Raw genomic sequence first — 14,261 nt, 5'->3', positions numbered from 1 at the left:
AAAGTTTTTCTTCCTTACACATAATATTAAAATACAAATTAAGCAGGATCCTTTAAACAAATCATAATATAAATTTTAATCATGAACAGAAAAACCTTTATGAAAATTTTAATGCTAAAACCCTTTAATCATGTATGAAAACCCTTTAATCCTTTTGCAATGGACTTGTTTATTTCACACAAACTTGTAAAAAAACCATGTAGCCATGAAGGTACACATACTATAACTCTGAAAGTTCTTAATGTATCTTCATATTAAGATTAAGAATACCTTTCTTCCTCTGAAAAGTTTCAAAATTCATTTGTATAATCTCTAAATCCTTCTAAATAAATATGAAATATTTTTTTCCAGAAAAGCTTTATATTTTACCTTTTATTTTCTCTACCCTAACTCTGTATGGACTTGGTCCTTGTAATCACCATAAAAAATTAGGAAATAAATCTAAATTACCCATTTTTCTTTCTAGAATGACAACAAATTGTAACATGAAACTACAATTGTTTAGCCTAAATAGCTTAAAGTTTATAACAATACAACTGTTTATACTTAATTTTACTGTTTTATTGCCCTCTGAACTGTTTCTAACTAATCATCCCATTACACAAGTCATAAATTATTCAGCGAATGTGCATCTCACATTACTGTATTGAATTATGTAACACCTAAGCTGCTTGCTAGCATACCTTGTGAACATTTTATCTTTTTTTTTCATTATCTTACCTAATCTAATAAGTTTCTAATTTTTACATAGTAGTTACTCTTATAATATTAATAACAAAAGAATATACACACACAAAAAATATTACTTACCTAGGTCCTTTTGTTTTTCTGCTGTCCACTGTTGATGAAACTTAATCCTACTTTTTTATACTAATGATATTACATTAAATAATTTTTATTTAATTAAATAAAGCATCTAAGAACATAGAATAATAACAAGCTCAAAGCAAAAGTAACTCACAGCTTGTGTTGCATGATTATTAGTTAGGGTTCAAAGGTCAATAAAACAATAAAATTTAAGTAGAAACAGACATATACTGATACTAGTTTTAAGCTATTTAGGATAAACAAGTCTAGTTTCCTGTTAGAAACTAAAGTCATTCTAGAAAGGAAAAAAGGGTAATTCAAATTTATTTATTTTTTTTTATGATGGTTACAAGGTCAGTGAACTTGATTAGCTCTGTATAGAGTTATGGTAGAGAAAATAATAAATAAAATAAAAGTTTTACTGAAAATAAGTTTGAAATATATTAAGGAAGATTTAAATATTACACAAGGGAAATTTGAGATTTTTTTTTCAGATGAAGGAAAGTATTTTTAATCTTAACATAAAAATCAGTTTAAACTCAGAGCAGTCAACACTGACTCCATATATTCATGGAGAAATTTTTAGTAAAAATATTTCATTAAAAATTCAGATTTTTTTGTCCATAAAAGATTTGTAATTCTTACTGAAAGCTTGCAAAATTTCGTGAAGATACATAAAACATATTAAAAGTTATAGCACAGAAACTCTAAATGTCAACATGGGGTCAAGATTTAGGTCAAATCAGCCGAGCCCATAGCAAAAGAGTTAATTCTGTTAGAGAAGAGGGAAGACCTGAAGAGCAAATGTTACAATTCTCATACCTGGCGAGACTGAGGATCCTTTTAAGCATTTCCTTATAAAATTAAGAACTTAAAACTTATATAATATCAAAATTTGGTTTAGTAACTACATTTGATGCAAAGTTTATTCATATGCAATGATAATAAGGTAGTTTAAGTTTTAAATATACCTTGCACAATTTTACCTACCACTTGTGAAATGGCTAAACAAATTATGATATAAAAATTATGAAATCACAAACTGAAAACCCTAAACTACAAATGAAGTTACAAATGAAAATTTAGGTACATAAAACATAAAATCAACAAATAATAAAACAACAAATACACAAATTTACAAAAAATATATGTATCTACACTCAGAAGATGGGGTATATCTAAATGATTGCAAATAGTTTACTGGCATTCAAAGTGTGAGATGGAATCGTTTTGGTTGTATTATCTTTGTGGCATCCCATTGATCTGACGTTCTCTGTTAAGCAAGAGTCTTTGTGGTGCCATCGAGGAAGTCTGTCAGAGGTCTTCCCACTCAGCAGATCGACACAGATGTCTTTAGGCTTTAACAGTCAATGATCCCATCAGAGGTACACCCATATTTCAATTTTATGCAATTGATACTTTTATCACCTCTCCACTGAACAGGCAGTACACTGTTTGGATATCACACTTACATGAGCTTTTGGCTTCTTCCCTTCCATCTGTTATAGCTGGCTGGGTTCTACTTTTGGTGACTGTTCCTTTAAATATGGTCCACACAAAGATAAAGCAGGTAGTCCACTCAATGACAGAAAAACCCAGGAAATTAAAAAGGTATTGAGCTGCCTCACAACTCACGATATCTCATTTTCCAACTCATCATCACTGATTACACAGGGGTTTATCAACCTCTGTAGGCAAGAAACTTGAATATTTCCCAGATTCCACATACCTAATTATTATAGGCATCTTAGCTAGGTTCTCTAAATCAACACTAGGTTGTACTTCCACACTTAAGATATCTTCCATTGTAAAATTAAAAGTTAAAGACAGGTCTCTAAAAGAAACAGATCTACCACTAATCAGAGCAAAAATGATGGTATCAACTAATGTCCTGTTGCAAGTTGACAATTCGAGAAGACAATGATGTCAGACTGATCAGCCTATCCAGACACAGATCAATAGTTCAGGTTTCAGCATAAGATCTGATTGAAGAAACCTAATTTCCAACTATACATTGAAGTTTCCCACACTATCAATTGATACTCAAATGTAAGGATTTCACAGCTACTTTATAAAATCAAGTACATTCTGCTACATCCTTCATTACTACTCTCAAGTTTACACTTTAACATTACATGTATACCAACATACAGTAGTTGAGTGCTTTCTCCCAGTAGCTGAAACATCTGGTTCTTAGGCATCCTGAGAACATCACTCAAAGTAGCAATCTATGAAGTGGCACAAGAAAAATAAAACAAACAAAAAACATAGTTGTAGTCCTCAAACTAGCTCATTACAGTATTAGTGTCCTTGAATGTACTGCATATGGGATACAGTTTCACCAATACTATTACCTAGCTTATTGGCAATTGCTAATAGTTGACCTCTCTCTTTAACTCAGAAGGCATGGTAGTACTTAGCACTAAAGTTCATTTAATTTCTTTGGTGAATGTTGCCTTATATCATTCTTTCTTTAGGGCAATACACCTACATGTGTTGAAGGCATGTGTTACTAGCTATCACAGTGCATTATTTCAATAAATCAAGTGTATTACACAAAAATATCTTAGAGGTATTTTCTAATCCATAAATCCACCCAAAAACTTAAAGCTTGAAAAATAAAGACATTTTCAAATATTAAGACATTACAAGTTCCCTAGCAATCATCTCCAGTCACACAGATTTCTTGAAATTCTAGGTTTTATATCTACAATTATCAGCTGTTCTATTTTTCAAGCTTAGTGAATTTCAATATATGCATCAATGTATACATGAAACATGCATGTTATAGAAATTCTGCCAGGTAACTTGGAAAATGAGGGTTGAAAGTCACTCTTGGTGATTAATCTACTAAATAACCCACCATCCAAGCTCTAGAAGGTCAACATCTCTACTGTTGCTGTGCATCTATCCAGAAAACTGGTTCAGACAAGTTTTTCCTCCTCCTCCTCTGGCTCTTTATAGACAGCCAGAAAAGGTTCTAGAATGCTCTCTGGATCTTCTTCTCTTTCCAATGATCCAAAGTGATGTTTGATAATGTCCTTATTGTCTTCCTTGGGTCTTATTTGTTCACATCCTTCCTCCTGGTCAAGCCAAGGTCACAGAAGCCCATCAGTAAGATAGTTTCAGCTTATCATTGTGTTCTATGAACTTCCATGTGGCAAGTGAATATTGAATCTCGTAGTTTGACAGATTAAATCACTAAGAAACAAGTTAAGTCTTAGTCCAGCCAGATTTGAGTGGTTGTCACACTTTGGGCATATACCAGTGTCACACCCTATCTTCTACTCATTCTAACTGATGTTCTTTCACCATCTTATTTTATATCTTCTCTCTGTTAGTCACTCTTTCTAACTGTTGATGCATGAACAATTGTGTATTAAGTAACATGGATTGCAAACATTCCAATTATACCTATGGACATTCCAACAATTCTGCAGTTAATGGAATATACATGAAATACACCAAGAGTGTAACTTCAAGTCTGAACAATAGCATCTTGAAGAACAGCCAATGGACTCTTACTTGGTTGCATAGTACTACATCATTACATAAGGCAGGTGATTATCCAAGTGGGTTTGATATGAGCTCAAAATCTTACAAAGCATGTATGGTTTGACTGAGCAGCTAGTCCAAACTGAAATATAAGTCTTCAACACTCCTAGAACCATATATGATCTGGTAAACAGCCGACTGTTAAAGTTAGCTCCTTGTTTGGTATGGATCTTCTCTGGTGTTTCAATGCAAACTATCCACTGTTCAGCTAACATGTCAGCAACTGTTTGAGTTAGTGTGTCAGTCAGTGAACATGCTTCAGCATGTTTAGTAAAGTAAGTGATTATAATCAGTATGTATTGATTTGGTATGGTGCATATCCATTTTACAACTGGCAAATAATGATTAGAATTATGCTTGTCATAAGACATTAGTATTAGATCTATCACATTTTTAAACATTATAATGTGGTCTGCTTTCCACAGCTTGTCTCTAACATTCACTGAAGGTGTTATCCAGTAATGGTGTCAACTATGCAAGATGCTGATCTCTGTAGCTTCTTATCTAGTGAATCCAATGTCAGCTACACCTTCTTGTCAACTTCCCACCTACTCCTTCAATTTCAGTTAGTCAGCTAGAGAATGATCTAGGTAATTAGCACTACCCGATGAACCAAGGTATGGTTCAGTCACCTTAGTGGGTGAATGGAGAATAAAACTCTGAAATGCTTGTCTTAATGATGAGAAGCACTCAGCATCCAACAGAGGGATCCTTTGAGTTAATCAGGGCTCTTCAGTTCTCAACCTCAGATCAGTCTGCCTCTCCTGCTATACGTTAAAGTTCTTTCCAGGATGCAGAGGCACCTCTTGAACCTATTTCTATTTAAGAGCACAAGAGTGAAAGGTATGAACAACTTGAAGAGAAAAAGACACAAATCAGCTTTCTCTTCTGCAAAAACTAAATCCTAGTCAGTGGCACCAACATTCAGTTGACCAACGTAATTCAAACTTATACCTAAACACAGTTAACCAGTCTCTGCATAAATGAGAGATTTATGGATTTAATTTGGAGAAGAAAAGATCAGTTATTTGTTAGTGATGGAATAAAAGATAACAGTTCAAACAAATAAATAAAACACAATATTTTATTAATGCACATAAGCAAAAATAATAAAATAAATAAAAATTAAAGAACAAGTAATGAAATGAGAAAAGTGGAGCTAAATAAATTAATGGTGTTTTACTGTAGTTCTCTAAGGATGGAACTTTTGCAGTAGGTCTTGGCTTTCTTACAAAGGCTAATCCATTCTCTTCATACTCAATCCAAATTTTCCCCGAAATCCTCAAAATTGTATATCACATAACACATTCTCCTTGCAGCTAACCAATCAGAAAAGGGCACTGGATGCAGACATATCTCTGTTCTATGAAAAAGCTACAAGGTATTCCCCACAAACAAAATGCCAAACATGACACAATGCAACTATCCCATGAAACAGTAGGTATGTTTTTGTACCATCAAACTACAGAAAATACCACCTAATATTAAATTTATAATGTGTCCTCTATTGAATTTAGTGTGTTCCAAAATCAGAATTTAGAAATATTTAAGAATTAGGTATATAATAAATATACACTAAAGGAAATTAAGTTATCTTGTTTCTGCACACTACACCAGTACATTCATAGTATTTTCTTTTCAATATTTTCCATACTGTTTGAAGTTACTGACTTTCAGTACTGTTGCCATAAGAAATGATATATACTACATGATGTATTATAACCTAAAAATTCTGTGATAACTTTGATACAGCAAAAATTGTGATTAAAAATATTTCTTCAGGTGATTAGTCATATTTATTATATTTTTTGCTTAGCAAATATTTGATGTTTGATCATTTTTAATGTTATTTTTCAGCAGTATTTGTGTTTAAAACAGTTAAATAATATATGATCTATTTATTCATCATTAACAGAAGTTTACAGCAGTAGGAAACACTCATAATTTTACTTAACAATCCCACAAAATTAGATTCTTTGAAAATTTTATATAGTACTGCGTGGATACACAAACAAAACAAAAAAATCAACTCACTTGAACTTCTGTAACAATCCTATGCAAGTAGACAAAATGCATTCGTCCTATTCGTAAACAAACGGACCCATCACCCTGTTGGGACACGTTTTCCTCTTCTATTCCAACTTCTTTGTGCTTTGGGCTATTTTTTACATACTGAAAGTCAGGAACAAAGATCAGTGTGATGCTACATCAAATCACTGGTAATGTCAGTGACCTTACAAATACAGTATGGATTTGTTTTAGGGAAATAATGAATAGATTAACTTTTGATACAAGCATACATACATAGATTCAAAAAAATTTATTAATATAAAAACCTTAAAACAACCCCAAATTAGGCAAAATATGTAATGATAGCTTTAATTTATTAATTTTAACTTAGTTTTAATACAAAAATGGTCTAGTTTACCAATCTGAAAAAAGGAACTTTGTTTATCAAGAAGTAATATATCAAAACAAGTGAAAATTATTTTAACATACCGTTTTTTCCAATTTTCATATATGCATTTCATGAGAAAAAGAAATCCTAAACATTTCATTTGGCTTTGGTATCTAGCCTACCAAAAATTTATCTCCTTTTGTAGATTAAGTTAAAAAATAAAGTTTATACTTTTATAAACATGAAAAAAAAAAGATAACTTTAGCATGAAATCATAAGAGCTGAATACAAACAGCTATAATGTGGAAGTTTTTCAAAAGAATATGATGAGGTTAGTCAATCTGATCATAAAAAATCAGAGAAATTTGCTCATCCAAGTTAGACTGAAATGATAAAAAAACTAAGTATTAACAAAATTCTGAAACACTATAAAAAATCTTTAATATAGCACATGTAACTCAGAAGAAGTTAAACTAAAATTTGCAGTGAAAAAAAGCAAAAATTTATAATGTTTCCATCTATCTGTAATTTGAAGGTGATGAAAACATGCATCTTATCTATCCCTTCAGGAACCTTTTGGTTTTTGCTGAGAAAATTGAAAGGGTATGGGTTCAATGAGTTCATTAACAAAAAAATGGGCACTTTTATAGATTCATAAAGAAAGTACGTTTTTTCTTGGGGGGGAAAATGTTAGAGGGGACTGTGGGTTGCCTCTGATACACATAAAGTAAAAATCACAGAAGCAAACAGATCCTCTATTATTTCTATTCAACTGGTATTATAACCATTTTTATGACCTACAACGAAACATTGAATTATTGCATATTAACACTTCATAACATGTCAAAATTATGTTTTTTATATACTAGATCCTAGTCACTGGCACCAACATTTAGTCGATCAAAGTAATTCAACCTTGTACCTGAACACAGTTACCCAGTCTCTGCCATTCATTTTAATGCTGAATTATTTTTTTGTCTTTTTTCCTAACAATTGACATTAAACAAGGAATGGAATCAAATGTATCATTTCATACTTGAATATTTTTTTTGATAGGGAAAAAAGGGGACTTTTGAGGCACATCGACAGGAAGACAGGGGCTTAGGCCTACCCAGCCAACCCCTTATGCACATCACTGTGCTTCACATGTATCAAAATCCAATTTTTTGCATTGTATCCCTGCAGACTTATCACTGACCCACTGGGGGGGAGGGATCCCTTTTGAATAATTGGGCTTTATGATGCTCCTCCATGTGCTTCTGTATTTAGTTGCTACCTCATCCATTTTCCATGATCATTTAAAGTGACCTTTTTCTTTCTCAACAGTTCTCCTCCATGTGTTACTAGGTCTACCAGTTTTTCGTTTTTTTTTCTGATTCCTTTAAACTTCCATGTGAAGGCTATTTTAGAATTCTCTTCTTCATTCATTCTTAGATTACGATTCATACAGACCTGGTGATTTTTTTCTTCGGGAGTTTTCAAGGGGTATTTTTGCTTGATTCATATTTCACTTTAAAAAATTAATAAAACCATATAAAACTAACCTTTCTGATGCACAAGTAGCTTGACTTTCATGTTATAAACTGATATAACTTTTCACAATGTGCATGTATTTGACCTCTTTCTTTTACATGCAATTTCATTAGAACCTTAAATTGACTGTTGAAAAACACTGTTGTGTAGGCAAAACAAACAATACAGTAAAATCCAGGTAAATGATACATAATAAATTAATAAGATAAATGAAGTGAATAAAAAAGTACAAAAAAGTAATTCATGATAATCAAATAAAATACAGAAAAATTCCTCTTTTACTGGTAGTAAACTACTGGTTGACAAAGAAAAAAAAGAAAGAGAAAAAGAAACAAGAGAAGATAGGAAGCGAGTATAAAATTTAGGTCATAGTAAACAACATTAAGAATAAAAAACAGTTAGAAGAAACATTAAATGAAAGAAAATTTCTCATTTATTCATAATGAGGAAAGGATTTGGGTTCCTAGGATAAATAAAGCATTGTTCCTCGCATTCAAATGAGAAATTCTCAACTGAAGTACACCTTAAAACAACTAGTTTGAGATGTGAAAGATTATGTTTGTCACTAAAAAAATGTTGGGAGACTTGGTCTTCAATATTAAAGTTAATAGTACATCTTCCATGTTCAGGAAATCCCTGAATAACTTTGTGACCTGTCTCATCATTATATAATACACTGCAAAGAACACGAATTATGCAGTAGATGACAGACTCATAGATAAATGTGCAAAGATTTTTAAAACATTTATTTCAATTTGCTATTTTTGTTGAATTTATAATTTTTAAACTTCATGACTGGGAATTCCTACACGGATAAATGTTTACAGTTTTTGAGTGTGAAGAATTAATGTTAGTGAATAATTTTAAAGGAGGCAGTCTGTAATTTTTTAAGTGTTTTTGTCAATGCAGCAGTGTAATTTTTGAAATTTCTCTGGTCAGTCAGATTGCAGCTTTTAAAAAAATTCAGACAAATAGATCACAATTTTTAACTTGACACACATTTTTTCTAAAGGTTTAGATTATGATCATACTCATTACATTTTAGTTAAATTATTTTATCTCATACCAGATGTTTCAAAACAGAACGGAAAGACACCAAGATAGGCTTTCTTAACCAATCACAGCTACCCTATCAAGTTGTCCATAAAAACATCCATTTAAAAAACATTGACTCTTTGGTGACAAATTCCAATAAGTTTTACAAATACAGGTTTGGTTATACCCCTAACAACATCAAAAGTTTGAAAAATTAAATTACCACTAAACTCAATTACTTCATTTAAGGGTAAATTGGTATACAAAGACTCGATGTCAAGACTGGTAATATAGATGGGTGTGTCAAAAGCCAGTTTAGATATATCTTTGGTGAATTCAAAACTATTTTTTACTGTTAATTTGTTGGTTACATGAGTTTCAAAAAACTTACCAAAAAAAGTTGCTATCTTCTATGTGAAAATACCTGTACTTCATACAATTGGTCTGATTGGACAATTTAATTTATGTATTTTAGGTAATCCATAAAATATAGCATAATGGGAACCAACTGGTCTAATTTCATTACAGATTTCATCCAATATTAATTCTCAATTTTAACAAATTGGATTATGTAGATTATTTTTTCAGATTTGAACAATTACTACAGAAATTAAAACATATACCAATAGAGGAAAAAAATGTTTCATTTGATAATATATCAAATCTATGGTATCTGTGGATCAAGTGTTTCATCATGTTTGGCTAATTTATTTTTTAAGTTATTATGAAGAATAGTGGTTAAAAAGTTGTCTGATAAAGTTTAAACCTTTATACTATAGAAGATATGTTGATGACACTTTTTTAGTTTTCAAAAATAAAGCTCATACTTTAGAATTTCAAAATTAATGTAGATTAATCAACATAAAAATATTAGATTTACAGTTGAAGAACAAACAGCTAACAGTTTACCTTTTTTAGACACTAAGATTGTTAATTTAGGTAGAAGTGCTATCATCAGCCAACTTTCACAGGTCAATATTTTTATTTACACAGTTTTTACCTTTTGAATTTAAAAAGGACCTAATATATAACTTAATTCATCAAACTTAAAAAAATAATTAGTTCTTTTTCCTCTTTTAATGAAGAAATATAAAACATAAAAGTTGTTTTGCAAAAAAATAGTTTTCCTAAACAATTAATTGATAGTGTTATTAAGAATTATTTAAAAGGCTTGTATATTCATAAAACGAGTAAACAAGTTGAAAATAAAGAAAAAGTTTATTGTATTTTACTATTTACTGGTAACCATAAGAAAATAATTAAATTCATTTTGAAGAATAACCTTTACCCTCACATTAAGCATAGAATTGTGTTTAAACCACTGTTTCATTTTAGTAGTTATTTTAAATATATAAAGACAGGATCCCAATTATGCATTGCTCTTACATCATATACAAATTTAAATGTCCAAAGTGTAACTTTGGCTACATAGACTCTACAATACATTGTTTGGGCTCACATATTAAAAAGCATGCGTATAATACTGTATATATTCAGCCGTCCATTCTTTGCCACTGCTTACAGGATTGTGATGTAAGTGTCATTTCTAAACACTTTTAGTTTGTGGATTCACAAGATACATCCTGAATTAAATGTTAATCAAACAGTTTCACCTTTTCTCCAGAAGCTAAGTACACATAGTTAGCCCACACCAAAGTAAATTAATACTTGCTATCTGTAACATCCAGAGGACATTAAAAACACAAAGGCTCCACTGACAAATAAGGGAAATTTTCAAACATTGCAAGGCAAGACTTTTTTGGGAAGGGTGATGTTAGGGGAGACTATGGGGACTGTGGGTTGCTTCTGGTAAAGTGTAATCAAGCATATCATTTTGTAGTTGCATAATGTCTTCTAGGTGTGATTGTTTACCAATTAGCAGAGTTTTTTTTTTATTTGGATTTGGGGGATTCATAATAAATGAGAAAGATTCAGTGCTTACCGACCCCACTCGCCATGGAGTCCTACAAGAGGACGCACTACAATGTTAAACAAGGACACTGCAGAAACGCCAGGGTATTGTGAGCACTATACCCAAACACCAGCCAAAGTGGTGTGTTGCAGTGCCCTAGACACCACTCAACCACCAGGATCCTCTCCTCTCCTTCACGGGTTTAGATCTCAGAGAAAGTAACTGAAAATACAGAACCTTCCTTGGGAGGTCCCCTCACCACGTACAGGAATCCACGTTGAGGGGTGTGAATTTATGACTTACCTCTTTTATTTTCAACTTAACTATATCATATTTACTTGTTCTTTCTTTTTTTTTTCAACTACTGCACAATTTTAGCTTCAACTTAGATATTACTAGGAATAATTCACAATAATTTTATGTATTTGTTTTCTGTATCTTTAACCTGGCAATTTCTATATGATTTTGTGCATAACTTTATGTGGCACAACCATTCCTGTAATTACTAAATCATTCATTTCACAAAAAAAGCAATTTCATAGTACTCTTGCACTTACCTTGAAATCAAAAAGTCGATCATCTTCAATTGAAAGAATCTAAATAAAGAAAACTGTTTATGAAATACATCCTTAAAAAGGGGGTTAATGAATACCTATAATCATTCTATTACAGATTTACCAATGAAAAAGTTTGTATATCTTAAGCTAGAAAAACCATTTATGTAGACTAAATTTACTATATTTAATATAAGATTGGCAAACTAGTCAATGGACATCTCCTTATTATACAGTATTAAGTTTACCCGTTTCTACAAATTCCCTTGAGAAGTACTTAATTGAATATCAATAAGAAAATATAAACACCAGTTAGAAATAAGTGGTGTAAAACAGTTTAATGATTACAAACAGTAACACAGTGTAATATTAATCAGTTATTACACCCAATATCTAGTTGTTATAAAATATAAATCCTACAGAATATTGGCTTTTACACAGTGTAAGTTATTAGAATAAATTGTTCTTACTACTTCTGAAAATTGTATTATTCCTTTATTCACATTGATAAAGTCTTGTTTTAGTTGATTGAATTATTCGTTAAGGTTGTCAGGTAAGCATAGTCTTGTGGCTGTGTTTGTTAGGTTTTCTAGTATGTTGAGTTTTTGTTTGGTTTCATGTGCCAAGTTCCAGGGAATGTACAATACAGTTCAAGTGATTTTTCTGTGGATTTTTGTTTTAAGCTGTGTATTTGTTCTTATAATATTGAGGTTTAGAAATGCTAGTTGTTGATCTTTTTCATATTCACTGGTGAACTAATAAATATCCCACAAAAACTGTTGAAAGAATTATTTACAGAAACCACAACTAATAACACAATCCAAAAGACAATGAAATAACTAATAACAAAACACTATACTGCTGCATACCATATATTCCAGATATCAGCAACAAAATAACTAACATTTGAAAAAAACTCATAACCATACATATCATTCCAGTAAACACTAAATTCATTCAAAAACCAGGTACAAAATTAAAATATGTACTATGTAAAAACTACTCTGACAATCATCACACTAACATCATATATAAAATACAATGCAACAACTACCATGATTTCTATGTAGGCAAAACAAGTCGAATAATGGAAACCAGATTCAATGAACACAAAAAATCACCCTCCCATCTTTTTGAACATTGTATCTCAAATAACCACAGTATAACCATAGAAAATACTAACATATTAAATACAGAAACCAAAGTAAAAAAATGAAAAATTAAAGAAGCTCTTCTAATACAAGAACTAAAACCCACATTAAACCAACACCAAGGAACAGTTTTATATCTGTACAAATTATTCCTTAATGTTAACTACCATATAATAAGTCAAATATTTACAACGCCCCCTATAATCTTACACCTATCATTACAGTCCTCTCCACGACACATGATCAATAATGGTCACTCTTTCAAATCTCATTCTCAACCTGATGATGACCTAAGGAGGTCGAAACGTTGTTAATTGTTTTGTGCTTTTCAAATAAATGTTTTCTATACCCATATCAGCTGTCTCTACAATATATATATATAATTATTTATTTCAAGTGGGTTCCTCATCATCATGAATTTATATAATTTTTTAAAAAACACTACATATTTATTAGGTTGTCAAGAAATTAATATTGCTTTTTTTTCAGATGAAAAAACCCAAATGACTTATATTTAAAAACAAAACATTTAATATATGAAATAGTCTCCATTCTTATCAATGATGCTTTTCCATCTTACAATCAGGTTGTTAATGCCCTGATTAAAGAAATCACTTGGCTTTGAAGCAAAAACATATCAATGACCTCTTTAACACCTTCCAAATTTGTACGTTTTCCCATTAAGATGGTGTTGCCATATCTGGAGAATATGGTGGTGGGGGGAGAACTTCCTACCCCAACTCCATAATCTTATTTTTCATCAAACATGCCACATGTGGACATGCATTGACAGTCCACTGTGGATTGAGGAGTTCAAAATGAATTACTCCTTTGATGTCCCACCAAATGCAAAGCATCACTTTCTGCAGATAGAGTCCTGGTTTTGGAGTCAGAAGTGGTTTTTGTCTAGGAATGAGCCATTGTTTTTGGCATTTAATAGTTGCATAGAAAATCCATTTTTCATCACTGTTGACAATTCTATCCAAAAATAGTTTACATGCATTACGTGCCAGAAGATATGAAGAAACATTCACATGTTGGAAATGATAATCATCAGAGAGTTTGTGAGGTACCCAAACACCTTCTTTATGGAGTTTTCCCATATTCTTTAGATGTTTACATATTATTTCATGAAAGACATGCAATTTCAGGGCCATTTCATGAGTGTGTTGCCTTGGGTTAGACTCAACAAGCGTCTTCAGAGCATCAATATCAATTCCAACATTTGGGCCTCTGTCATCACAGTTTTTAAGGCTAAAGTAACCTGAATGAAATTTGCTGAACCATCGTTGACACTTACGAACGTTCAAAACATT

The 14,261-nt window shown here is 31.4% G+C and overlaps 1 protein-coding gene across 1 annotated transcript in view; it reads right to left on the bottom strand.

The window, feature by feature from the left end:
- Positions 1-14,261, bottom strand: part of LOC106461581 (vacuolar protein sorting-associated protein 13C-like) — a 219,273-nt gene that overhangs the window by 201,629 nt on the left and 3,383 nt on the right. Inside the window, exons 2-3 of the mRNA XM_022388591.1 lie at positions 11,798-11,836; positions 6,397-6,534 (exon numbers count right to left, since the gene is read on the bottom strand). Coding sequence (XP_022244299.1) covers positions 6,397-6,534; positions 11,798-11,836 — 177 coding nt within the window. The remainder of the gene's footprint in view (positions 1-6,396; positions 6,535-11,797; positions 11,837-14,261) is intronic.

This window comes from Limulus polyphemus, unplaced genomic scaffold (genome assembly GCF_000517525.1).
Source record: "Limulus polyphemus unplaced genomic scaffold, Limulus_polyphemus-2.1.2 Scaffold992, whole genome shotgun sequence".
Lineage (NCBI taxonomy): Eukaryota > Metazoa > Arthropoda > Merostomata > Xiphosura > Limulidae > Limulus > Limulus polyphemus.
The sequence above is the reverse complement of the archived record's forward strand: the minus strand, read 5'-3'. Positions and strand labels throughout refer to the sequence as shown.